Consider the following 26,099-nt stretch of genomic DNA (forward strand, 5'->3'; position numbering starts at 1 on the left):
ATAAGACCTTATCACAAACGCAATTATATGGCGCGATTACGCTCCAGTGGTACACATATAAGTGTACGTTATGGGCTAAATATATGATTCAGAGCTCATCGTGTACAACGTTGTCTCAAATTCTATTGCCGTCATCGTACGACAATCGGCAAGTCAAAATGGCAGATCGTTTTTAGCTCTCGTAACGGGCACATAGCATCTCTAACAGCTGAGAGCAGCGTTTGTAGTACTGCCGCGGCTGCCAACTGCTGCAACTAATCGGCAGGTCTTAGCCTAGGTCCAGTAAGATTTGAATAACTACTGGCTATTGGGCTGGTTTAACAGCAACATCTACGAGAAATCTCGTATTTAGCAGTTCTCTGCGGTCTGCCAGCATCAGACGAAGGTGGAATTGTCCCACCGAAGCGATAGGTGGATGAATTGCAACTGCGGGGTACCGGGACAACGGCACACACAGACAGAGTCGCACTTACACGCGCGTACGCATGGACGCGCACACTCACCCCCACACATACACACACACACACACAGACACACACACACACACACACGCAGACGCAGACGGCCAGAGACGGACTCGAACGCCGACAGACGGACGCAAGAGACGGTAACCGTAAAAGCTTTTAAATCAAACGACAACACTCGTCATCGGCGAGGTTTACATAAATAGATTTTCTTCGGGTGCATCAAGCAACGTCATCATCAGCACCGCTTATTCGAAGCGACGCGGGCGACGATGGTCACTGGCGGCTTCTAGCTATACAAAGCATATCCGCCGCCGAAAACGAACTGTCTTACTAAAACGCTTGCTTCGCACGGAGGACTCGAATCATCAAATGACGCCACCATTAGCGCGAAACACGTAGTAGAAGAACAATCATCGTCATCACCAGCATGACGAGCCATCAACAAACCGACCCGCAGGTCAGATCACTGCCGACAGCACACATACTCACAAAGCCTGCGCAGCTCATATCTAGCACGTCGAGCCAGCTTTCTTTCTTTCCATGTCTCGCCTTTTCTCGCTATGTGCGCATGTATGTATGCACGGAGATCTAAGAGTGCACACACAAGGCCGCATTTAATGAAGATAGATTTCGCTCCGCGGGCACCTTCGACGCTACGCTTTCTGTACCAATGCCATGAACCTTATTGTCGTCATCATCATCATCAACAACGTCACCAAATCTATTTTTATGCGTCCACACAATGTCAGCTACCCTCAGTAGAAGCAGTTGCAGTATCAGTAATGGCCCTCCTAATAGTGGCCGAGGAACCCATCACAGCGGCAGTAGCAGCACTCTTTGCTATGGTAGCAACGTCTTTTCAAAGTAATTTCCATGCCCACCGTTCGTCTAACAAAATCCCTACGGATTCATTGCCGATTGCTGCACCGATTACGGCCACGATGAGTCTCTACATCTCGACGTGGACACGAGTTTTGGCTTTGCATGCAACCTGCAGCTACTGACGGCGCAGACGTTTTATGAAAGGCGATCACTATTAGTTACCACCACTATCAGGAGGAAACAACAATCAAACTCCACCGTCACATTGGCTGCATAATATCCGACAGTATATAGAATGGGCGCGGGTCGTGCCGATAGGGGGTCGACCGGGGAGGGTTGAATGTCATGGCATTTTGGCTGCCGCCATCGCGGTTAGACCATGCCGGCGTCGCCACTACGGGCGGTCACGAGTGCCAGGACGCATCAAGACGTCGTCCGATGTCGTCCTTCAGCTATTGCAATATTCTTTATAGCGTTTCTGGCCACTAGCGCGTATGGGGGGTGGAGACGGAACGCGCACCCGATATTGTCCTTAGAGTCACCTTGTTGTGGGCACACGGACTTGCTCCTATGTGGTGGTGGTCCGGGCCGCGGCTTGACGGCTGGGCACGCACACACAACGCTGGCTCTGCTTCTCGGCTGCAAATCAGTCCATGCGATGGTCAGCTGCACTGCTGAACTCCACCAGCACCTGCACAGCGATCCGCAAAAGTAGTAGTAGTAGTACTCAGTCGTGCTGCACTCACCAAACGCGCGATCAACGAACGAACGAATGAACAGTCAGACAGTGTTAAGTCGTCAGACAGATAGAGATAGGTAGACCACGGTAAAGTCTGTGGCAGGCGATCACAGGCAGTGAGTCGAGTTCAGTCCACTCAAGACAGGCAGACAGCAGCAAACAGGCGAAGGCAGCAGGAGGCACAGGCACTCGCATGGGCGGCTCGACTCACTCGCAGGCAGACAGAAGAGATGGCGGCCTCCCAGTAGCGGCGCTGCCAACGCTTCGTCTCTCCGTCCGTCGGCAAGGGAACGGCCGTCCTCCTCGCGGTAGTACAATAATAACAGATGGCAGCGGCACGGCTGCAGGACACGACTCTGGCGCCCACTGGAGGGCGCCACGCATCGCTCTCCCTCAGGACAAAGGAGAAACAAAACGAATGGCGAGAGATAAAAGGAGGCTGAACGGATTCGCAAGGAGTGGTGGCAGCAAAGCTTGTATAGTGGTCGCTCAGTGAACGGGTGACTGCCGAAAACGAAAAGGGAGGAGGGAAAGAAAGAGTCGCCGCGAGTTGAAGTCGAAGGCAGCCAGCGCAGCACGGCCAAACAGCAAATGAAAAAAAAAGGGATAGATCCGCTCTCCTCCTCGAGCACTGGCGCTTGTCTAGAACCGCCGTGCTACTCGTTGCTGTAGGAACGCTGCTACCACTGGCTTGACTAGGGGCCGCTAACTGTTCTCTCAGAGCTAAGCGCGCGTGCAAATGTCCGTAGCCATGGTAGTCCTACACAACGATAGCGAAAATAGGAGAATAGCAAGGGCAAGAACGAGAGAGCCCACATAGCCATGTACTGCCCATCCACATGATCAAGGAGGCAGCAATCCCACTGACCAGCCAAGAGCCCCAGCTGCTTTCGGTCTCTCGGTGTATCTGTCGATTTGACTGTTCGCTCCCACAATTGCCCGTCGTCAAATATTGCTCCCGCTCCGCGCCAGCATTGCTCCGCCATTGCCAAAGTCGTAGTCACCGTCGCCAAAACACGGCCTCCAAAGAGGGCCAACATATGAAGAACAGAGACACACCATCCGCCGAGGCTAACATCGATACGGAACTAACGAAACAAAGGAAACGATGGAGGCGGCGGCGGCTTTGTCTCCCTATCCCAGCAGAGCAGAGAGCACGACAGAAGGACATTACGAGGTGGCGGCAACAACAACAGAAGCTGGCTTTGCTTACTAGCTGCCTTGAGCAGCTTCTTCTTAGCGCCAGCGGAAGCCGACGACGACAGCGGCGATGATGTTGATGATGAAGACGATCATCATTCGATTTGAACAACTGTCCTCCACGGGCCCTTCTCCTCGCACTGAGTCGCGCCCAAGTCGACCGCCACCGGAGCGGTTGGTGATACAGACCAGCTAGACATGTAGATAGACTCACTGCTAGTGCTGTTGCTTTTAGTGCCAAAGCCTAGCGCCTCAGATAATCAACAGATAAATGTAAATCTTTGCCTCTATATTACAGCCAATCGTATCGCCGCTGATCGAGGCAATCGGCCTGTGGCCTATTCAGTTACTGCTCAATTGGTCTTGCCAATGCTGTCGATAATGATTCCCTTCCAACAGCAGAACAGGCTTCGAACGGCGATGACACGATGCCGCTACTGCACACACAACATGACTGGTTGACGTGAACGAGACAGCTGGCGCCATCTAGAGAACGTCCCTCCAGATAGCCAAATAGACTGTCGAGGACGGAGGAACGGAACAACGACGGCTAGTTTCGATGGATTGAGTCCTCGGAGCTACTTTTCTCTTTTGGCACGGGCGCTCGGACGAGTGAACTATTGCTTGGCGGGCGCTATTGGGTCACCGGCAGCGAAAACCGGCTAAGCCCAACTAAACGCTGGAATAAACGAAGGGACGAAAAGAGCCTTTCTTTTTGCTCGCATGATTCCGGAGTCGAAGCATGGCAAGGATTGTACGCCTCTGACCAGTAAAGAATGACTTGGGAGTGCACGCAGGAATACAGAAATCACTTCGTCTACGTCGCTTATGGCATTTTGCCAACAACATTAACGGTAAGGAGGTTGCGCTGGGACAATTATCGGAAAGATGAGACGGGGGGCAAGGTGGTGGGGCAAATGCGAGGGGCAATGAAAACGGTTAAGCAATGGCAAAGGCGACCGGCCTAAAGTACCAAAACAACAAACTGCAGTGTGCTTTGCCCTGCCAGCTGGGGTCATGGTTGGCGATCTATAATAGCTAAAATAGTAACATGGTTCCCTAACTACGCGCACCACACCCTAAAATGGCGGATATTTGTGTGTAGAAGGGACTGGGTGAGGAAAGTAGCCACTTCCCGACTTCGGATAAATAGAGTTCGATTAAGTGAGCGCAAGGCCCAAATAGAATAGGTATAGGCATTAATTGTCACTACTTAAAAACATTAAAAAAAAAAAAAACAATAATACAATTAAGTATTCTATAGGGATGCTTCGGTTTACATGTGCGACTCTAGCCGCGTCAACAAGCTAAGACATGGACGTAACTAATGCTTACGCATCACTGCGTATCTAGCTTTTCAACTCAGCTAGATGTAAACGATTATACTAATACAAACCAAGACAGTCAACAGCTTGAAATAACTATGGCAGTGAAATCGACCATCGAGAATTATTTCAACATTACACGTTGGTCCACGTAACGGAAAAGATATACAGAAGCCCTACTAGCTCACCATCACAATAATTACAGATTGATTATAGAAAAAAAAAAAAAGGAAAAGTATTGAACGCGTATGGTTAAATAAAATAGATAGATTTAGCCGATATCGGTAAAGTTAATAGTTGGTCTTGTACATTCCTAATATTGATCATTGTCTATTGTGTAAATAAGTTTACTATAACCTGGTTAGATAAACAATATACACATTGAAGAGTTATTTTCAAAAACCAAACGTAAAATCGCGAAAGAGTCAATATTTCATCGGCTCTATTCTTTGTTTTTCGTAAACCTCCCGCTATGTCAAACGATACAGATTTGCTTTGTATCGTGCAACAGTAATCAGACCTAAGGTTTGCTCTACACTAACCGTAAGCTTAGAAATTAAATTTTAGAGCATACAAAGCAAAAAGAAAATAACACTGTATAAGCACCGCTTGTTAATGTTTTTACGCGATGAAATTTCTATTGTGAAGATTATGGAAAAAACGTACGTTAGCATATTTACTGCATGATTAGTTTTTGATTCACCCGGAGGCGTACAGAGATAAGTGCACACGATCGTGCACTATAAATAAAGTAGCAGCTCCAGTACATTGGGTAGCTAGATACTTTGAATCGAAGCAACATCTAAAACTAAAATTCGAATCTTATAATTGTTGTAATTATAATGCGGATCTTCTTTATAATTCATCTCTTTATTCTGTCGAATCGCATACTTTCTGAGGTAGTTTAAAATACTCAAAAAAACGAATCACGGTATTACGAGTTGTGTATGTGCATGATATTATTTTTTTAGCCTTTGCAATTTTTGTAGGAGCAAGTAGTCGGAATAGTCTTCTTTTAAATACAGCACCAAGGACTTCCCCCATTAACAGGAATGGGTCTTGTGGGACCCATCCGGGGTTTTTCCAACACACCTATGAAGCGGCGTGGGATCCATACAGGATGTTATCAACCTTTTTTTTTTTTTTCTTGACAACTAATCGTATAGGATAATAATAGTAGCTAGCGCAAAATACTGGTTAACTGCCAAAGGTCGTGAATTGTTGAGCCCTTATACTGTATCGGGAAGTCAATTTGTAGAAGTTTTTCATAAAGGCTCACGTTTTAGGTTCTTGCATACGCATGAACTATTCTTAGAGAAGTATACATTTCGTACAGAACGTTGTTAAGAAAAAGGGTACTGATTTTTACAGCAATAGAGTGTTTATAAATCACTCTGTAATCTTACAACACTGGCGCCTTGTAAAATCAAACGATCGCAGCGGACCATCTTACGCTTAGATTGTGTAAGTAGCACACTAATTACGGCTGATATGTCGTGTCCAGCTTCGATTTCTTGGAAGGCGAAGTCTTTCTCACAATGTATATAAAGACTTAAATGATTGGAGTCCCCAGGGTACCTGTTTATGAGCCCGTCTAACGATATAGTTATCCACACGCACGTCACTTTTGAAGTTTTCGACGCTGATTTATTACTTGTCTTGCCAGCACGCTGTTATTCTGACGCAATACAAATCTTTACTCGCCACACTCTTTCTTCAGGATTATCTATGAAGCGTTGTTGACGACCTAGCCATCTCGGAGTAGTCTCTAAGCACGGGACGGTTCATTGGGCTACGACTGCTTTACTGTTAAACAATTCGCTTACAGGAGATACAAGCAGCGCGCAGAGACAAGAATAAATTATATGAATGCCATGTTCAGTCTTCTCAACCAAGTGTCCAATAAATTATTTTTTTATAAAACGAAAACAGCAGTTCTTCCCTACTGTTATTATGGCTGCGCTACTCCTGAGTCGTTTGAGTGCACCACAGCCGAGTCACGGCTGGCCACCGACGGCCATTTGTGACGCAAAAAGTCATGGCGACCCGAAGCGACAACGCTTACTATAACAGAACCTTATCTTCTATCAAATAAAAGTTTGCCACTTGTTTCGAGCTAATTCTACTCGATCAAGTTATCTTCCTAATAGGCGATATGTACAGTATTGTGTAAGACAGCTTTTACGAGCGTTGTTTACTATCAAGACAGACAACATTTTTCAAAGACAACTTAGCGTAGCTGATAGGTCTCAACTCCGTCTACTCCCTTACCCTTCGTCAGTTAACAATTAATAGCCCCCTAATTAGCAATACTAGATCCGCACTCTCACGTAACGTGGATGATGTATTCACAAGCTGCGGCCTTTCTCTATGTCTCATTCTACCTCACCATCGTGCTGTGACGATTACGATCATCATAAGGCTTATCAACGTTATTATAATCATAATCCAATTTCGAACAGTCCGTCCTATTGGATACAGTCACTAATTCATTTGGTTTCTATTCTCTCTGTTTTTCCTGTACTCGCTGCCTGTGCGTGTGTCCACCCGTCATCTCCATCGCCATCAAAAGGCCAAAGAGGAGCCTGAGATTGGATAATTAAATTGTATCGTCACCATTGTGGCAACCTTTCTGCCCCCGTCACCTCGCTTACCTCAACGACCGCTGCCGTCGGCTGCGTTCACTCGCTCTGCGTTAAATAGAAAAGGCTTGTAGGAGATAAGCCAGTAGGACCATCTTGTTATCACTGTCTGACAAAAGCCCGCCCCCCGTTGACTTATGTTGCCGTTTTTGCGCGAAAGCAAGCCACAATAATGACCTGGTTTGGCAAGGTGCTGCTGTCAGCTTACCTTTTTATTTATCATCGCAGACGAAGTAACCCTTTTACCCACCGCCATTTCTGCGGGTCGTCGCTTCCGATGCTCACACTTTACGGTCTTTTTCAGCGTCGCCGTGGCTCTTTTTCGAGCATTTTCTCTATCTATCGGCTCTTTCTTCCTGCGCTTATTTTTCCCTTAGTTACGCACGACTTTTTTTATCATATACGTAAGTAGAACCTGCACTGATCATTTATCCTTTTTTTTTTTTTTTTTTTTTTATTTTTTCGCTATTCCGCCAAGAGGCACGCGAGTCTGAAGACGTTGCCTATAACTTGTGTACCCTGCATGTGGCATTGTTACTGTTCTATCGAAACTAAATGCCTTGAACTTTACATCCTTTACTGCGCCAATGATTGCTTCAGAAGGGAAAACTGAGTCATGTCCGGTTTAAAGCTAAACACCTCAAATGCTTTCAAGTTTGACCACTACTGTTTCTTGACTTAGAATTTTTGTTCGGATACATTTTATTCATATTATAACGTCCTATAATAGGTACTGCATTTATTTTCCCCTTTTTTCTCGCTTTTTTCAACGATTTCCTTTTATTCGCCGTCGGTTGGTTTTTTAGCCGACGCTACTCGCTCTGTCATACTCAACCCTCGTTGTCGTTGCGTTGGCCCTAAATTCTGATTTGGTTGTTTCTGTCTCGCTGGCGTATATTAAATTACGCCGAGATGACAAATGTATTGGCCTTAGTCGCTTGATTTTTCGGTCCTTGCTCGGCCTATCCCCCCCCCTCCCCAGCCATAGCTACACCTCGAGCTTTTCGCTTTGCCCCCTTGTACGTGCGGTGTGCTCTGTGAAAAGCGGTTTCGCTGCTGCTGCTGCTGCTGCTGCTGCTGTTCCTATCGCCATAAACTTTTCTTTTCCTAACGAATCACTCTAACGGAAGAAATTAGCTGGGGCGTAACAGCAGCGTTGAACCCTTGTGGGACGGTGGCACATTGCCCACAACAGTTAGGACCAGCTACCACTGAACCTCGTCTCTAAATAGCAGCAGCAAAAATAGTTAGTACCCACTGTATGTCTGCGTCGTCGCGCACTCTTGTTCTTCCTCTGGTTTGTGGCAAGCAATTTCTACGTTGACTTGTCATTTCTTGGTTTTTATCACTATCTTTATTTGAAATATGCCGCTTCACATTACTGCCTTAATGCGTGTTTACTAATGGAGTACTCCAGGAAAGGCTTTGCTTAAAAAGCTAGCAAACAATATAAGCCAAGCCGACTATTTTTTCGAGTATAAAGCTTTACCTTAATCTTCCGTAGCAAATCGGATCGTAGCATGAGGAATAACATTCGTATCTAAATAGCTGTTCTTATATATTCGTATTGTGCACTTTGAAACGTTTTATTAAATCTATTGTTATCATACCGAAAGCTTATTGTGCTGTGAAGCGGTAGGTTTGCCGAATGGCGCACGACGCGTGTTATTATATTTACTGATATTGAATATAATTAAAAATAGCTATTTTGATTCGCCGTTCGATAATAACTACTGATCGCTAGCCAAAGTTTATCGACTGTTGGCTATTTATACAGGCCAATTTGAATGTTTATAAACACCAACATTAGACAGGTGCCAAAAAGAAATCTATAAAATCGATATACAAACTGTTAGAATGTCGAAGATAGTTGTGGATGGCTTTAATGCAATCTGTTATATATGTAGAAACAGCAGTAGAATTGCATTTCTTACATCTGTATTTGTGTTGCAAATCTTTTATAACTTTGTCATAGGTTATTGTTAGGTGCCACTACACCTTATGTGCTAGACGGTTTCGTTTGAAACCATCTTTACAGGCCGAAGGAATCTATTTCGCTTGGTAATAAATACATTCTTAAGACAATGTTGAACTCTGAACAGGCGTGGCCTCTCACAAACAACACTTTGTATCATAGTTGCTCAACGAACCTCACTCGCACGTGTTTTGTAAAATTGCATCGTCTCTGCATGATGCACTACTGAGTAAACGTCGATTGCTTGATCACCTCTACGCTTATGCCAAGAAATCAGAGAATAGTAAACCAATAGATGTTTCAAGATTCAGGCCTGATTTAAGCCTGAGTTAAACAGTCCTGCTTCAGGCGACTGATGGCCCTCTTTCCAACCCGAAACGAAGCAAACTTGCACCGACTAGCATAAGTTTAAAACCTTCAAGTTTAGCAGGCAAACACTTCGCCATTGCGCCTCGATAAGGACAAGAAAGGAACGACTAGCAACGCCTTAGGTCAACGACAGCGTCAGAAAGCTTAGCCATCCACACAGCTTTAATTTAGATTTATTCATAATGCAAGTAAGTACATATTTTATAATTGGTTGAATAAAATCTTTGTAGCTGAAGTGTGGTTTTTTGTTGAACAGCTGCTCTCGTTTCCGAGCACAAAGCAAATTGTTTATTTTATGACCCAAAGTGAAGCCAGCTTGAACGTGACTTCTTGAAGCTTTGCGAGCTGTCGACGAAGTAAGGCGACGAGCCTTGTTACTAGCACAGTTACTGACCACAATGTTAAGTTACATTCAATAGGACTACAAAAGTCTATTCCGTATATCATCTAATGTCCCTTTATGAAGTGTTATGTGTATCTAAGGGTCCATAAATCATATCACGTCAGAAGGACACAAACGACACAGACTGATTTGCGTTGCTTAGTTTTGCTCAAATGTTTACATACTTCACTGTTGCTAGTAGGTTGGATCATGTCTACAACTTGAAATAGTAGATACAGAATCAGACAGAACTTAGAGAGCCCTCACTATAAGTTAGTTCGGATATTACTGCGTGAATTTGTGTATCTTACGACTATATGGACTAGTACACCGCTATATAAAAAGCATCGAGAGGATGTTAAGCTAAGCTTAGTAACTATAAAAAGTATTCGTAATATTATGCGAATTTATATAAATATTATTTGTTTTTATGCATTGTAATGAGCTTTACGCGAGACAAATACATATAATCAGGACAGTCAGTAGAAAGAAAATGATTCGATTAATGTATGGTTTTTATGCCTACTGTTATCGTCAGTTCCCCCTACTGGCTGTTTTGCAACACATAACTAAGTTACGCCGCCATTTTAATAAAACTTGTGCGGATTGTGTTGCCATCAACTTGCACGTGAAATGTTTCATTTTTCCATTGATTATTGATTCAGTATCACAATATGAGTATGTTAATTATGACCTGATGTTACTAATGTTACGAATATAACAGAATTTGTGGCGGGCTACCCAGCCAGTATCATTTTTGCGCTGTAATGCTGCAGTTATAATTATTATTATAACTTATTATAGTGTTATTACTATTATTTCATAGTAATAGTGTAGACAGCATAAAGCTGCAAAAACAACTTTTCAATGAAAATAGCTTTACAGAAGTATTCACGAGGTTCGGTCTGCCGTAAGCACATGACAAGGCTTAATACTTTGCATGACGTGAGGCCTCACAGCCCCACCGTCTCCAGTCGATTACTTCACGCACCATTACTTCGTAGAGAGACTACTTTAAATACACTATGGGAGGGAAGTGTAACAATATGCTATTCATTGTAAGTATATATATATATATATATATATACATCGCACTAATTCTGTAGTTCTGCTACGAAGAATCGCTTGTACCAGCACCGGTAGTCTATATACAAAGATACACGGCCATGGTAAATCATAAATCAGAAGTCAATCAGTTGTTTGTAGCTTAAATTAAATACAGGTTCCTTCAGCTTTTTTCCATGGCGCTTTCTTTTCTACTGAATAATAATAATCAACTAAGAAAAAAGCAAATGTCACGAGAAAGCGGATGGCTACCATTTTTCAGAGCCTTAATCCACTGGTAGAGCGGTTGAAAAGCTATAAACAGTATTTACAGTTCTTGGAATTACGCTGCGCTAAATTATATTGAATTATGAATGTGTCTGGTACATATAAGTGTGTTAGCCCCGTTCTGCACAAACTGTGTGCACTGCAGACCGTTACTGCCAGGAATGAAAAAAATACCACCCTCGGTCGGTAATGATGGTCAAATATTTGTTTCCTCGGAATAACGAACATCTAAGGAATATCCATGAAGCAAGTTCCAATAGTATTACTTAGGACTGTTGCAATCCGTTTAATTGCAAGAAAAAGTAAATCCGAGTTGGTCTGTAAATGTAAAAAATCTTTGAATACGTACGAACGATGGCCCTTTAAAACTAATGAGCGATTTTGCCGAGTAACATTATTTTTTGTTTCGGATCTAAATAAAAACCAATTATGTATTTGCTTAAGCAAACATTCGTCGGTTAGATAACAATCAACTTGATCTTTTACCACGGGGAATGTATATATCAATATATTTTCTGTTAGAAATCAGCAATAACTTGCTGGCAGAGCTGTAAAAGCTTCTCTTTTGTACACTTGGAGGGTGAACCATTGCAGATTCAGGGCAAAATTATTGCTATCTCAGACCAGATACGTTCTTGCTGCTTTCATTTGACTCTCTCACTATCTGAGAGATAGGTTTACAATATCTCTGTGCACTATGATTGGAATTATTTTTCTGTCCGTTTCAGTTTTAATTGGATTAGTCTTTGTTGTTGCAGTAATACCTATAACCATCTTTTTTTTTTAAATCATAAAAATCCGAATCGTTCGAATACGTCCAACGCCTAATGATTTACGCAAGTCTACCGTATCTACATATGTAGACGTCTCATTGATCGGTGGCTGAGAAAACAAATGAAATGTCTGGTGTTTCTAGTGCATCAACGCCACTTCAGTAACTTTGACGGTTACCAAAAAAAGAAGTGAGTATTATATCAAATAACAAACTTTTTCACCTTGAGGGTGAGACACTTCAGCCGCAAGCCGTGTTATATTCGAACTATTAGATAATATAGCAGAACATAATAGTGATATATTATGCTCTATTTATACGAATTCATACCTTAATAAATCGTCAAAATAAATCTGAACCACTTCGAATGTTCCTTTATGCAGAAATCTGTTTGAGAACGGAGAAAAGGTTCTCATCCCTCAACGAATTCACAGAATCCAAAAGCTATCTAAGGCAACCATTAGTATTTGCATTGCTTTTATTTATTTGAGTTTTCATCGATTACCATTAGGGACCCAGTGAAAACACTGTGTGTAAATAAAAAAAAATTGGACAAAAATCGGCCCAACAACGACGATATTGACAACTTATAAGAGCTGTACGCAGCTCGTGCAGATGACATGTTCTATTCATAGGATTGGCACATCTCGGTCGCTAAATAGATAAAAGGCAATTTCACTTAGATAAATAGTGACCACCGATACTGCTGCATGTAAACATAATATACAGCAGAACAATTTTATAAATCGCTTTCACATAGTTTTCGTCGTAATGACAAAGATGCAACTATGTAAATTGACATATGCGCTAGCTTGAATTGAATTGCGTTTCAGCCCCACGTCACAGGTGAATCCCTTATCTCAGCTTTGTTGGTATGCAGCAGGAAATTAGCACCATGATAATAATAGAAGTTCGCGGTCTGTCGTTTGAGTATTTAATATGGCGTATACTCTCACCCCCATCGGGTTGGTGTATACCAAACCGGGTAGAACGAGTCGTCAGCCGTTCCCAGCTGCATTAAAGCTTGTTTATCCGCTGCGCCTTTCTCTCTTCTGGTGCTGACGGCGAACAGAAGATGGAAAGGCCACTGACGTTACAGCAGAAGATCCATGAAGACAGCTTCTTTTGTAGACAAACTGACCAGGAGCAGCCGGAGCCGACGAATCACAACGTAGGTCCGGTCATTGTTCCTGTGTTGATGTGTTCTAGATCTGATGAAACTGTGTTGTTCGTATTTTTCGCTAGTGTCAAACTTCATAGAGCTAGCTGATTGAAAAACTGATAACTAGTTGGTTTTATTTGCATCTACCTAATTATCAAGCGTGTGAAGATTCAAAGCCTTAGGCTATTGAGTTTTTAGTAAAGTCTACCTGTCCTCTTGGATGGCGTGAAAGGTGGAGCAACATAATGGTGCCTTTTCAGAAGCTATTAGAAGAATGAATTACTGACCATACGATTCGATTGCAATCTCAATCGCTCGTGAAACATGGTACAAAGCCATATGAGAACTGGCCTGAAGTATGACAAGTACGATGAGTGTCGATCGGTTTCCAGCTGATGGCTAGACGATTAATGACTAGACGAGCGGTACAAAGGCGTGACTCAAGTTGTCAACGTCAATAAAGTTAAAAAAAAATGTTTGAAAATTGCTGCAAACGCCACTGGCAGTGGACTCTCGGGGCGATCATACTAGTTTCAATAGCTACTAGGTTATACAAGATTCAAGAGCCTGAGCACGTTTGCTGGGATGAAACTCACTTCGGCAAGATGGGTTCGTGGTACATTAATAGGACATTTTTCTTTGACGTGCACCCGCCACTAGGGAAAATGCTAATCGGTTTGGCTGGCCACCTCACTGGTTACAACGGAACATTTCCATTCAACAAACCCGGCGACAAGTATTTCGATACACCATACCTCGGTATGAGGGTATTCTGCGCCTTACTTGGTGCTGCAATACCTCCGTTGGCATTTATCGCTGTCGGCAGTTTGACAAAGCGTATATCAGCGGCCATTCTCGGCTCATCGTTGCTTCTCTTCGATGTTGGTATGATCACTTTGACTCAGTACATCCTTCTTGACCCACCGCTTTTGTGCTTCATTATCGGAGCTTTCGCGTCAGCCGTTAGCCTGCAACACTTCGAGCCGTTCTCCCGAACCTGGTGGGGCTGTTTAACGTGTACAGGGACATTTTTGGCATGTGCCATCAGTGTGAAGTTCGTAGGCCTGTTTGTGGTGCTCACAGTAGGCGCGCATACCGGTTGGAATCTGTGGGATCTACTGGGTGATCTCAAAGTGCCACTCTCGAAGCTTCAACGCCATTTTCTTGCACGGGCTCTTTGCCTAATCATATTGCCGAGCATTTTGTATATATGCTTTTTCTACATCCATCTGCATCGTCTGTCGAAGTCAGGTAATGGTGATGGCTTCTATAGCTCGGAATTTCAGGCCAGGTTGGAGGGCAACTCGCTGTACACAGCTAGTATGCCACGGCAGGTTGCGTACGGCGCTAAAATCTCTCTCAAGAATCATCGAACAGGAGGAGCGTATCTGCACTCACATTTTCATCTGTATCCTGAAGGTGGGAGTCTAATATATTCAATTGCAAATGTAGTTCGCTTTTTGTACTCGAAACTTACTTCGTAAATAGAGCACTTGTGCGGTTGTTTGCTGATAGCACAGAGCAGCGCCCAGGTTTTGTGCTGAATAAATGTTCTATTTATCTCACGACTGCTGAATGCTTGCATAGCTCAGAATAGCTTTGCTGAGAGAGTGAAAAAAAAAATTTACTATTAACGATTTTATTTGTAACATATTTGTCAGGGAACTTCATAAAATCACAGTATAATCACTATACAAAAAATGCAAGATCTAAAAAGATACATATAATGTTGTAGATTATTCGGGAACCATACAATTTACATAGCTTTTGTGCGAATATTAGCTTGATTTTTATAGGGTGCCTTTAGTGAGCACTTATCAACATCTGAGATCTACAAACGATAATCCATAGCTTAATACAGCATCTGTGCTGCTACTTGATAGGAATCGGTGCCCGACAACAACAGGTAACAACATATTCTCACAAGGATGAGAACAATCAGTGGCTGATAAAGCCGTGGGATCGCGAGGTTCAAGAGAATGATACAGTTATACTTCTCAAGGATGGCGATTTACTCCGTCTGGAGCATACACAAACTAGCAGAAATCTTCATTCTCATAGGTAAGACTTACAGTGTCAAACAATTTTTTGTTCTATTTACTATCTCCCAAGTAAACACATCGTTAGCACGATTGCTTCAGTACGCTATTTTCGTTTCCTCTACGAAATCAGTTACCACATTGATGCGCGAGTCTATTTAAAATCATTAGTAATTGGAGAATCAATAGAATACTCAATTTGCAGGGAGGAAGCTCCACTAACAAAGCGTCACAATCAGGTCACATGTTATGGTGAAAAGGGTGTTGGCGATGCCAATGACGTCTGGCGACTTGAGGTTGTAAAGGGTGCAGGGCCAAATGGTGAGGTCCATACTGTCACTACAAAGTTTCGACTAATACACTATTTAGCGAACTGTGCTCTGCTGTCGCATAACAAGCAGCTTCCAAAGTGGGGTTTTGACCAAATGGAGGTACGTTAAAATATCTACAGTGTTTATTTATTCCTTACAAAATTATCCATCACAAAGCTATCTCACCATTTGAAGTTCGATATAATTTTTTACAATCATGGATTTTAAGAGGTCTAACAATCTATTTTAATAACTTTTTTCTTTAGGTAACATGTACACCAAATAAAAGAGATAAGAATGCAGTCTGGAATGTTGAGGATAATTGGTTCTCGAAGTTACCGAGTGAGTCATTTGAGAGATATCGTCCTGGATTTATTCAAATGTTCTTTGAATCGCACGCTGTTATGCTGCAGGTAATTAGCCCGCTGTACATACACACACTGCAATGCGTCTGACCCAGATGTCAGTGATATATTGGCATTTTTTGAAAACAACATCAATATTTAGTACAGTAGTTAGCTGCACAAGTGCAATCCTCTTTTTTTTTGCCCATTAACTGCATCAGTAAACTCCATCAGTCAGGAGAAAAAATAAGTAGTTCTTATTTTATTTCTTGTTTTGACCAGGGTAACGCGGGACTTAAGCCAAAAGAAGGAGAGCTGACGTCACGTCCTTGGCACTGGCCAATCAACCTTCGCGGTCAGTTCTTCTCCGGCTTCGAGTACCGCGTCTACCTTCTAGGTAATCCACTAATCTGGTGGAGTAATCTTATCCTGCTCGGCGTCTACTTTGTGCTCCAGACTGGTGTTCTAGTGCTTGGCCAGCGACGTGGTGACAACGACGTTCACTATTTGACATCATCGTGTCGCTGGCTTCTGCTTGGTTGGGCTGTTCACTACGTCCCATTTTACGCAATGGGTAGGGTACTTTATTTCCACCATTATTTTCCGGCATTGATGTTCAGCTCGATGCTATCTGGTGTTGTGATCGATTACGTCATAACTCTGTGTATTCCGACTAGACAGCGGCACTGGGTTATAGCTGGGCTACTATCAGTGATTGTATACAGCTTTAGCTTATTCTCCCCCTTGGCCTACGGTATGCAAGGGCCTCCAGCAAATCTTCCTAATAGCACAATGCACGGACTTAAATGGCTCGACACATGGGAATTTTAGATTGTTAGATTTTTTCAAAGATTCAACTGTGCAGTGAGAACGTTGTAGAACGCTACGATAAAAATCTCGCTTTTGTCACCTAATGAAACGTATCTCGAACAGTACAATGGAATATATTAACATGAAGCTCGCATGTGATTGGTCATAATAGAAGAGACTAAGAAAATTTTATACAGGTCAATGCAACAAGACGAAATTGCGATCGAAGCTGTGAAATGAAACGACGACCGCTATAATAAATAGTTTCAGTATGTATATCATTATTTAATTATCCGACTGTTGATTATACTAATGCAAATGTAAGAACAGAAATGTACATGGTCAGAAATTAGCACATAAATATGGTGTCCGTCAAATAGCTAGATATCTGCCCGGTGGCGCTATCAGAGAACAACCGCTAAAAAACACTCATAACGGTGCAACTCTTGCAGCAGACCAGAAAGCAATGATAACCCCTGTACTATATACCCACATTTATATTTTTACTGACTTCGTACGAAGGTATATCTCTACACAACGGGTATGTATACTATGCCGATTTTGGAAATAAAGACAAGATTTTTATATAGAAATATTTTTAAATAACTTAATCAATTTCGTTATTATTTCACCATACGATAAGAGTTTTTTGTTATTCTTGTAGTCGAACTAGGTGAGTGTAGTGTTACTTATAAAGCGCTGAACCAATACAAGCCTAGTGATTACAGCTCAATTGATTTGCGCTATATATTTTTCATTACATAACTTATTAGCAAACCTTTATTAGTCCCACTCATTGCATATATATGTTTCTTTTGACACACAGCTGTTTTAAGACACGCATCAGCTAGTCTAAATTTTATTATACATAAACAACTATCAGTATTTGCTTTGCCCATGTTAACGTGGTTGCGCTGCCAGCATGGTTTTCATCATACACAGATTGCTCTACGGCATCATTTTTGTTCATCTACAATACAAAACAAACAAAAGAGAAAGAACGTCACATATATCGGCTACTTTTTATATCTCACACATGTATTCACACACAAACTGAATCTTCATCAAATAGAAGCTAAGGCAGTGAACCAATCTTGTCAATTATCACATCTTCCTGTGTAGATGTGACCTGCTAATTTGAATAAGTCAAACAACTTTTATGAAATATTGTACATTCAGGTATGCTTATTATACATTACTTACGTTTTTCAAGCTACATAGTTCCCTTCAAATTACATATGAAAAAACGTACTAGTTCCATGCTAAGCTTTATGATTGTCGAGAATATAGCCTCGAAGAACCACCGCGTTGATCTTCGCAGATTTACCGTTGTTTTTTGCATGCCCTTTAGTCTGTAGGTAAGCCACTTAGAAAAAGTTAGAAAAAAAATTACCCCTCTAAAAGCCTTGGAAAAAGTCGACCTTTAAACAATGATTTTGCTACTATTTGCCTTTAGGAGGTGGATCAAGTGTTGTCAGTGTGACTCGCTTCTCGTCTTTGACATCAACGGCCACGACTTGTTGTGGGGTATTCAGAGTGGCAGATTTTTTTTGTTGTGAGGGCGACTCTTTTGCCAACTCTTTTTTCTTTATGCCAGTTATTGCTGTCGTTAGCGTCATAGACACATCCTTATTTTCCTTTTCCTTGGCGGGGCTTCCGTTCGGCGTCGCTTTTCCTTCCGAATCGTTTCCGTCTCCACTATGTTGCGTATCGTCGAGGTTGACATTATCGACATCATCGTCCATGTCGTCGTCGACGTCCATCATCTCTTCTTGATCCGGATCCCCATCGCTAGCCTCTTTCCTCTCTCCCCCTGAATCGTCCTTTTTCTTGGGTGCTTTCGTACGTTTCCGCCTTGTTAGAACATCTTCAACTACATGGATATGAGGTAAATCACCTTGGTACTGCTCTCCAAGTTCTTGGCCCTCAAAAAACATAAACGAGCAATAGCCATCTGTCGAGGACGCCATTAGCGTGTGATTGTCAGGCGACCATGTCAAGTCGCTGATTCGTGCATAGTGTGCGTCAGAGATCATAGCGAAAGGAGTGAAGGTCTCTGTATCGCAAACCAGAACCATGTTTATCGTTGCTGCAGCAAATACCATACGATAAGGGAGTACTACGGCACTGCCACTAGAGTGTCTCGTCTTGTAGAACTTATTTGAAAAACGAACAACCGTCGTAACCTGTTTGTCGGTAGGAATTAAAGCCACCGGTTTGGAAAAGTTCGACCTGTGGAATACGTAGATACAGTTGGTGATTTGGCCGTTATTTTCTATGACGCCAGATGGCGCTACAAGGAATTCACCATCAGGGGAAAAATCTGGCCGTCGGCAAAATGATTTTAACGTGTCATCATGGAAGAGGCGCGTCGACAAGCTGAAATAGAAAACAAACAAAATGTTACCTAAATAGAAGTAGGCTCATCATCATCATAGCATCATGTAATAGTTCTACAGAAATATAAATTTATCGTGCGGTAGTCCTTTGGTTATGGAAATAAGGTACTATACAATTATATTTTCGAAAATTGCCGCGTAAAAAGCGCCCTAGCTAATAAAGATGCATGGCATGGATCAACATTTTATGCTCGTCAACCGTTCTAAAATCTCTAAAATGCTTCAAACCTTGCCGATGACACACAAATATTATCCAAATTTATCGAACAAAATAGTATAAGCTGTATCGTAAAATAGCATATATATATCTTTCAAATGACAAGTTTTAGTTCTGCATGATTTCCTCCTAGATGGTTTTAGTGGTAACACTACTGTCGATTTACACCGTTGGTTACAGTTAGGGTTACTTACACCTCTCTATCGCCATTCTGGGGTATTTCGGCTTTGGCGGCAACCCAAATCTTTTTTCGTGTATCTGTCGAATAGACGTACATCTGCCGATCAGAACTAAGAGCTGCTACAAATCGCCCTCTCGGATCATAGGCTACACCCTGAATGAAACCTTTCCTCTCTTTGAAAAACCCTAGTGAGCGGCCTGTTGATACGTCCCATAGGATGCTTGCTGAATCAATGGAGCCCGATATCAGACAGGAATCTCGAGGAGACCATTGCAGGTCGCATACGTCCTCGATATGACCACGCAGTACCTAATGCAGGCCAAGCACAGAAAGTAAACTAACTAATTAATGATTTACGATATACCAATTTGGGTATAAGCTTAGCATTGGTTTATATTTTCCGAATTATTGGATATAGATAAAATGAGACAAAATCTCTAAAGCCTTGATTCTTAACAGTCTGTGCCTGCTAATTGCTGTAAAATTTGTCAGTCACTTTCCAACCGGTAGACCTGTCCCAACTGTCTGTTGAAAACCGAATTCAAATTATAGGCACACTTTAGATGTACACCTCCTACGTCTGATAAGCCTTTCTAATAAGCGTAATTGATTTATTACCTTGTAAACCTGCCAGTTTTCCTTGTTTTCGCTTGCATCAAATAGCTGGGGAGCTCCATCAAATGAACTTTGTAGCTTCCATAGGATAATGTTGGCTTCATCGTCACCTGACGCGAGGATTTCTCCTGTATGTGAAAACCGCACGACGCTAACCGTCCGCTGGTGCCGGGTCAGATCAGCGCGAAGTTCAATATCAATCTGAAAATAGTGCACGAATAATTTTTTTTTATATATGTAGAATTTCTAATACAGAGCTAGATTGAAGTACTTGCATTACAATGAAAATCGTATATTAGAGTTGGTTTTACCCTTCAAACACGAGACGGCTTTCAGCCGTTTCAACGACATCCTCAATTCGAGTCGGCCGGTTATTGACCGACACTTAGTGGCCGTATAAAGACTTACAAAAGGGTTTTTTATTGGAAGGAGAGGCACCACCCGCCATGATACAGATAATAAAAATATTACTACAAATTAACGCTAAATTGAATAACCAGACCTAATAGCTCGACAGGTCTACGTTTCCGACTCCGTACGTATCTGTTTAGAATTATTATTTATCTAGCATTGTCTCTTATATTAATGACTTTTCAAACACCGGTATATTCAACTTTTGTTTATAAATTCGTATAATGTATGAATAGTCGCGCAATAGTAACATGGTAGCTCCTGTCCCGAGATAAAACGAATGCGCGCTGTATAGCCTAATCGACATATCGGTAATATGACAGTTATCACGCATGAACACTCGCGACATCGCCCTTGCGATAAAAAAAGTTCTAAAGTCTCGTCCGTGGTCCGATATAAAACCAAAAACCACTGTAGACTACAATGCTACTCTAAAAGCACATTAAGACATTGTCTCTATCTATGGAAACGCTCAGAAAAAAAGACTTTGCTAAAAAATAACAGACGTTGCTTTTCATACGCTCGCGTGATGAAAGCAGATCCTTAAGAGTGGGTTATCTCTCATGAAAAAAAGCCAAGGGTCGTCCCTATATAATGTTCGATCGTATTTTACCGTTTGTTGTTTATTTCATATTTATAAACTCATTTAAGTTATTTCGCAAGATATGTAACGGATATATCGACTTGTAACGTCGTACTTCAAGGCATGTTGTTAACTTTACATTATAAATGATTATACGTCGACTTACAGCAAGTAGACCGACTCTGCGTGAAGCAGCTTGTTGTCTCACAAGAATAATTGTCTCAGAAAGGGTACTTTTCTTAGCCTGCGGCCTATATCACCCTAACAATCAAGATCGCTACTATTGATGTTTTTTTAGCAGTCTATTAGATATCGCGCACGATCAAATCACCTACCTTATCTCTGTCCTTGGCTTTTTTCGGTGAATCTAGCACTGTTAAGCCGCTGTTGGTGCTTGCAGATGGTTCGATATTCTTCGGACTGCTTTCGGTCGGTTGTCGTTCGACTTCAAGTTTAAGCCACCACACTCGAACGTGTGTATCGGTGCCGCACGTAGCCATCCGTAAAGAGCCATCTTCGTTGGCCGGCTGGAAATCGACACTGAACAGTGGGCTAGTGTCGAGCCACCAGGCTAACTGCGGCACGACACACCTCATCCCCTGCTTTCCAATACTTGGTCACGCTCTTTTAGCTTCGATTTAAGCACTATTTTAGCTTTCACTTATTAACTTCAATTCACACGCGATACTATTGTCTAAACACTTCAGATGGATACACACACGCACATATGCACAGACTCACTCGATAACCTGTCTACCGTTTAAAAGCGAGTGAATGGTGATGAATAAATGCTCTTGATACACACCCTAACTGTCTCGAAGTAAAATAGTACCGAAAAACAGAACGTCGGTTAACACTTCACGCTAGGGCTCTGATGTGGGCTTGACAGGACACGTTCAAAATTACATAGAATACTCACGTTACGCAAAGAGACACGACCGTATTCCACAAATCGCCAAGCTTGTTGCATTCTCGGTGACCGCCAAAAGCATTCCCGCTGTCGTCTGCCCGGGACTAAAAACTTCCGGGTGCCGCTTACGCATTCGCGAGCTCCCGGATATCTTGCGGCAATTAGGAGACTTTAACAATGGTTTTCATGAAGGACCCAGTCAGCAAACCACCATGTTTCATGACAACTGCAGTAAAGTGCCAAGCACCCCGGAGATCCTAAAAAACAGCCGCTGAGTACTGGTGTAACGCACTTTTCAGAGTGGACATCCGTGCACATGCAAACAAGATGGCGACACCCATGAGCAAGGGATCGACTGTGTGACGGGAGCGCCCGTGTCGCGCGAGGTAAATACTGTATTCGCGAGTGGCCGCAAGACCAACTAGTATTCATCCATATTCAACAGTTCAGTGAACACCTGATGTGATGGCTCTTAGAAGATGCACCATCTGTGCTCATAGTAGCTTCGACGTTCAGCGATGGCTGTGACTCAATTAGCATTAACAAGGGTTGAGCAGAGTACCGGGATCGGGATGGGGTGGATTGCCTCTTAGGAGTACTGATAACCGTCTGTGCAAGTGCTGTTGTGTACAGTCAAAGTTATTACACGCAGCGTGAGCTCTTTGTCGCTCGACCCGACACGGTTGGATATGGTGAAGTGGATGTGTTCTGGACACTCTGTCATATCGTCGTTATGGCAAATAATGGTATGGTCATGGAAAACGAATTTTCAGTTCCAAAAGGTGAATCCGAATAATCAAATTGATTGCGTTCTTAACGAAGAAAAAAGAAGCATATTACTACGCAGTAGGTGTATTCTCCTGCATCTGCCACGGCGGGGGCGCGGTCTATGCTATTGTTATATAATCAATAGCAAAAACCTTTGTTGGTTTTGGTATTGTTTCTCCAAACTCTTGCTCTGCGCGGATCTTCACTGTACAAAAATTATGAAAAGTAGGTGCGGGCCACTGCTTGTGACTAGAGCTAATATTCATTATAATGAATTTCCTTCGTGGATTTAAGATGCCGCAATGTTTTGTCAGCCACTAGCTGCGATGCCCGTATGTCTGTCTTAAGTAAACAAAGCCAGGGGCAAGGCTATTGTTGATACTGGTAAAAGGGTTCCGAGTAGTGCGTCGGACATCAACTGTATGATAAAGAACATAGGGTACACTGACCTAAGTGACAAGCAGTTGTTTTAGACATCTGTGCCTCGCTTCGTAAACGGGTTTATTGCTTGTCAGCTTTAGTACGTGTTTGGTACTGTGATTAATTGTCGCCGTTGCTGAACATGTACGATGTGCATTGTAAATTCCTATAAACATTGTCTGCTTCTTGAAGACCTGGGTCGTAAGCGGCGCGTCAAAATCGAAATTACCTTAGACTGAATCACGCTGAAACAATAAGGATGCCAATTCGTGTGCGTTAGCTTTTGCTCCATTTAACGTGGACGATACGAGCTGTATAAACTTTATGCAGTTCATCCGTTATTCCTTAAACTGGCTTTCTCCTACCTGTAGCTTTTACTAAGGAACAATAAGCCACATCGCAGTTTTCTTGCCTTCGCATCACCGTTGACCATTGCTTTGTTCAAGGCGAGTGCTTATTCGGGTGCGGCTTCTGTTGCGCCGTTAAAACCGACACAAAGTGAATATGACGGCAACGCGAGCCCACCAGAAGATTTTGTTCAGTTCGCAGTGGCCCGTTGCTGGCAAACGCACAGACACACGGCGTCTTCATGTTGTCCTGTTGAGACTTCCACATCATTCACCAGGTGGTGGACCATAAAAAGCTGCGGACTGTGAGTCTACTTTTGGTATTTGCTGATGTATCGCTATCTGTTTTTCGATGGAAAATTGCTAAAAATCTTATTCAAAGCCTTTCGAGCCGGATCACGACCCCTCAAACGATCTAGATCAGTTATGTTATATACTATTTTCGTAGACAGGATACGTTCGACACTCATTAATGGAGGTGTGTTATAATTGTTGAGCTCGATTTCATAACAATATTCGTTTTAGCGTCCGCCGGAGGAGGCCATGTTCCTCGAAGCTAGACAGCTATCTAAGCAATACACTGATAAGAAAATGTCGATACTTTGCTGGCCGTTAAGGCGTGTACGTATCAAAATTTGTTAGGGAAAAATATAGACCGCGAATCATCTGGTAACTGGTAGGATGAGTTTGACATGTTGTCATTGTATATAATAAGGTCATTCCATTGACATACTCATTTTGCATTAATAAAAAAAAAGAATGAGAATTTCCGTTAAGTCGTAGGGGAAATTGAAACTCGAGGCTTAGCGTTCCACTACTGCCAGACTGTAAGAGCAACACGCCTTGTGCGTAGAGACTTCGTTCCGACGTACTCGCTGCGTCGCGTCTCTGCTTAGCCGCCGCTTTCGCAGCAACAATTGACGTTCTGTGTGCTTAGAGATTTCTAATTTGGATGAGTTCATTAGAGATAAAAGAAACAAAGAATGTTTTAATTTTATCGATATGGTTAAAATCGATAAAAGCGCCTACATTCCTTGATCGTGTGTTGTAGATACTCTCAAAAACCTACATCACGGAAGCTGAACAGCTCGGAGGTGAAAACTTTTACCTGGAGCTTTATCTCCTTGTCGACTTTTTTGGCATAGCGCAATTTCGGGTCTTAATTACTTAGCGTTTTGTCTAACTTGTGTTCATGGTGCACAGGATCTTTTTATCAAATAGATTCAATTAGCTTACCAACAGAAACTAATGTAAATTTTCTATATTGTTTTGTCTTAGGTTGCAAACGGTGGACACAATGTGAACCCTAGAACAAAAATGCCCTTATGCATGGAAATATTGTAAAACTCGATGTGGTTGTGCTGGTATCGGAAGTCTCGAACGCATTAACCCTAACTAAAACTGGGGCAACGACTCCGAATCATGGAGGATGTGCCGAGTCGTTTCAACAGGAACCACCCTTAACAACTCTTACTCTTATCGATCTTTGAACACATGTTACACATTTCTGGAACGCTCAATCATTGCGACCACTCAGAAGCCAAAGATATTCAAGCACTTATAAACACAAATTAACAAACGCCACTCTTATATACAACGAATTCAAGCGTATATATACATATATATATATATATATATATATATATATATATAGAAGGTATAGAGGGCCGAAGGGAACCAAACAACAAATACATCCCATTTATCTATCAAAGACACGAAAAAAGTCAGTCCGGAACTTTGTGCACTAAAGGCGCGCCATCCAATTGTAGCAGCCGCTGCTAACAGGTGTAGCAAACGCCACGTAAAAAGTGATACAAATGGGAGAAAATCGTAACCAGCAGAAATAAATAGAAACATAAAGTTCGGCCCAGCACGAGCTTATGACTTCAGCTTACGAGGCACCTATATAGGTTGTGCTTGGTGGATCTCGCAGTTGCTTCAGTAGGGACAATGCCAGCTGTGATGGTTACGGCGCAGATAGAGACGTTCGAACGTGGCTCCACGCCATATCTATAGACATATATACACAGAGTTTATACCGGTGAGACAAAAAGGAATTAAACGCAAAAAAAGGCCATTAACGAACTACTAACGGCGACGATAAGGGTAGCAACACTAATAATAGAGGCAAAAACTAGCAAGACCATATCGGCCGCCACTGCGTCATCCGTTATCGTCGAAGCCGAGAAATAATCGTATCAATCGACTTGTAGTAATGATTACAACAGCAGCAAAATAAAGTCTAGTTAAAGCCAGAAATCTACTTTACTGTGCAAGATGCCACAGCTACAGATTCGTGAGGAGGACGTTATCTGTCTCGTGCTTGAGTTCCTGCAGAAACGAGAGCTTGGTAAGTAGAGAGCTGCTTTACCTGCCAGCTAATTTATACATGATAAGTTTGTACTCATTGTTGTCCTACATAGTCTTCTAAAAACCGTTTGTTGTGGACGTACAGAAACAATTGAGAAGCAGATATTTTTTTTATATTTGCGTACTGCTAAATGTGTATAAAAAAATTGATTGGATTTGCGAATTCCTCTTATGGCAGACTACCCGG

At 42.4% G+C, this 26,099-nt stretch overlaps 4 protein-coding genes across 13 annotated transcripts in view; 2 read left to right on the top strand and 2 right to left on the bottom strand.

The window, feature by feature from the left end:
* Positions 1-2,256, bottom strand: part of LOC111242911 (uncharacterized) — a 29,173-nt gene extending 26,917 nt beyond the window's left edge. The window contains exon 1 of one of the 3 annotated variants that reach the window (XM_022787869.2): positions 1,810-2,256. The gene's annotated coding sequence lies outside the window, so the exon portion shown is untranslated. The remainder of the gene's footprint in view (positions 1-1,809) is intronic. The other 2 variants (XM_022787856.2, XM_022787864.2) reach the window with 2 other exon arrangements.
* Positions 2,257-13,009: 10,753 nt separating this feature from the next.
* Positions 13,010-17,302, top strand: tw (Protein O-mannosyl-transferase 2). 3 transcript variants are annotated; one of them, XM_022787816.2, is made up of 6 exons: positions 13,010-13,196; positions 14,461-14,606; positions 15,071-15,248; positions 15,432-15,657; positions 15,804-15,950; positions 16,164-17,302. In XM_022787816.2, exons 1-6 carry the CDS (start codon positions 13,135-13,137, stop codon positions 16,710-16,712), a joined length of 1,308 nt encoding a protein of 435 aa, XP_022643551.1. In that variant the 5' UTR covers positions 13,010-13,134; the 3' UTR covers positions 16,713-17,302. The 3 variants fall into 3 exon arrangements, with proteins under 3 accessions (XP_022643551.1, XP_022643534.1, XP_086839301.1); XM_086983175.1 differs by having other exon boundaries at positions 13,061-13,200; XM_022787799.2 differs by having other exon boundaries at positions 13,048-14,606.
* Caf1-105 (chromatin assembly factor 1, p105 subunit) lies at positions 17,271-22,063 on the bottom strand. Its single transcript, XM_022787829.2, has 5 exons — positions 21,433-22,063; positions 20,107-20,304; positions 19,502-19,797; positions 18,142-19,070; positions 17,271-17,661 (listed from the first exon to the last, which is right to left on the bottom strand). Exons 1-5 carry the CDS (start codon positions 21,691-21,693, stop codon positions 17,648-17,650), a joined length of 1,698 nt encoding a protein of 565 aa, XP_022643564.1. The 5' UTR covers positions 21,694-22,063; the 3' UTR covers positions 17,271-17,647.
* A 193-nt stretch (positions 22,064-22,256) lies between these two features.
* LOC111242859 (WD repeat-containing protein 47) overlaps positions 22,257-26,099 on the top strand; it is a 77,139-nt gene continuing 73,296 nt past the window's right edge. For 2 of the 6 annotated variants that reach the window (XR_015323410.1, XR_015323407.1), the window contains exons 1-2: positions 22,433-22,753; positions 24,821-25,892. Coding sequence is in view for 4 of the 6 variants with exons in the window: in XM_086983145.1 (XP_086839271.1) it covers positions 25,820-25,892 (73 nt within the window). In the remaining 2 variants the exon portion in view is untranslated. Of the gene's footprint in view, positions 22,394-22,432; positions 22,754-23,695; positions 23,848-24,820; positions 25,893-26,099 lie in introns of those variants that run through there. The other 4 variants (XM_022787765.2, XM_022787783.2, XM_086983145.1 and 1 more) reach the window with 3 other exon arrangements.

The sequence above is a fragment of the Varroa destructor genome, unplaced genomic scaffold (genome assembly GCF_002443255.2).
Source record: "Varroa destructor unplaced genomic scaffold, Vdes_3.0 BEIS01000001.1, whole genome shotgun sequence".
Lineage (NCBI taxonomy): Eukaryota > Metazoa > Arthropoda > Arachnida > Mesostigmata > Varroidae > Varroa > Varroa destructor.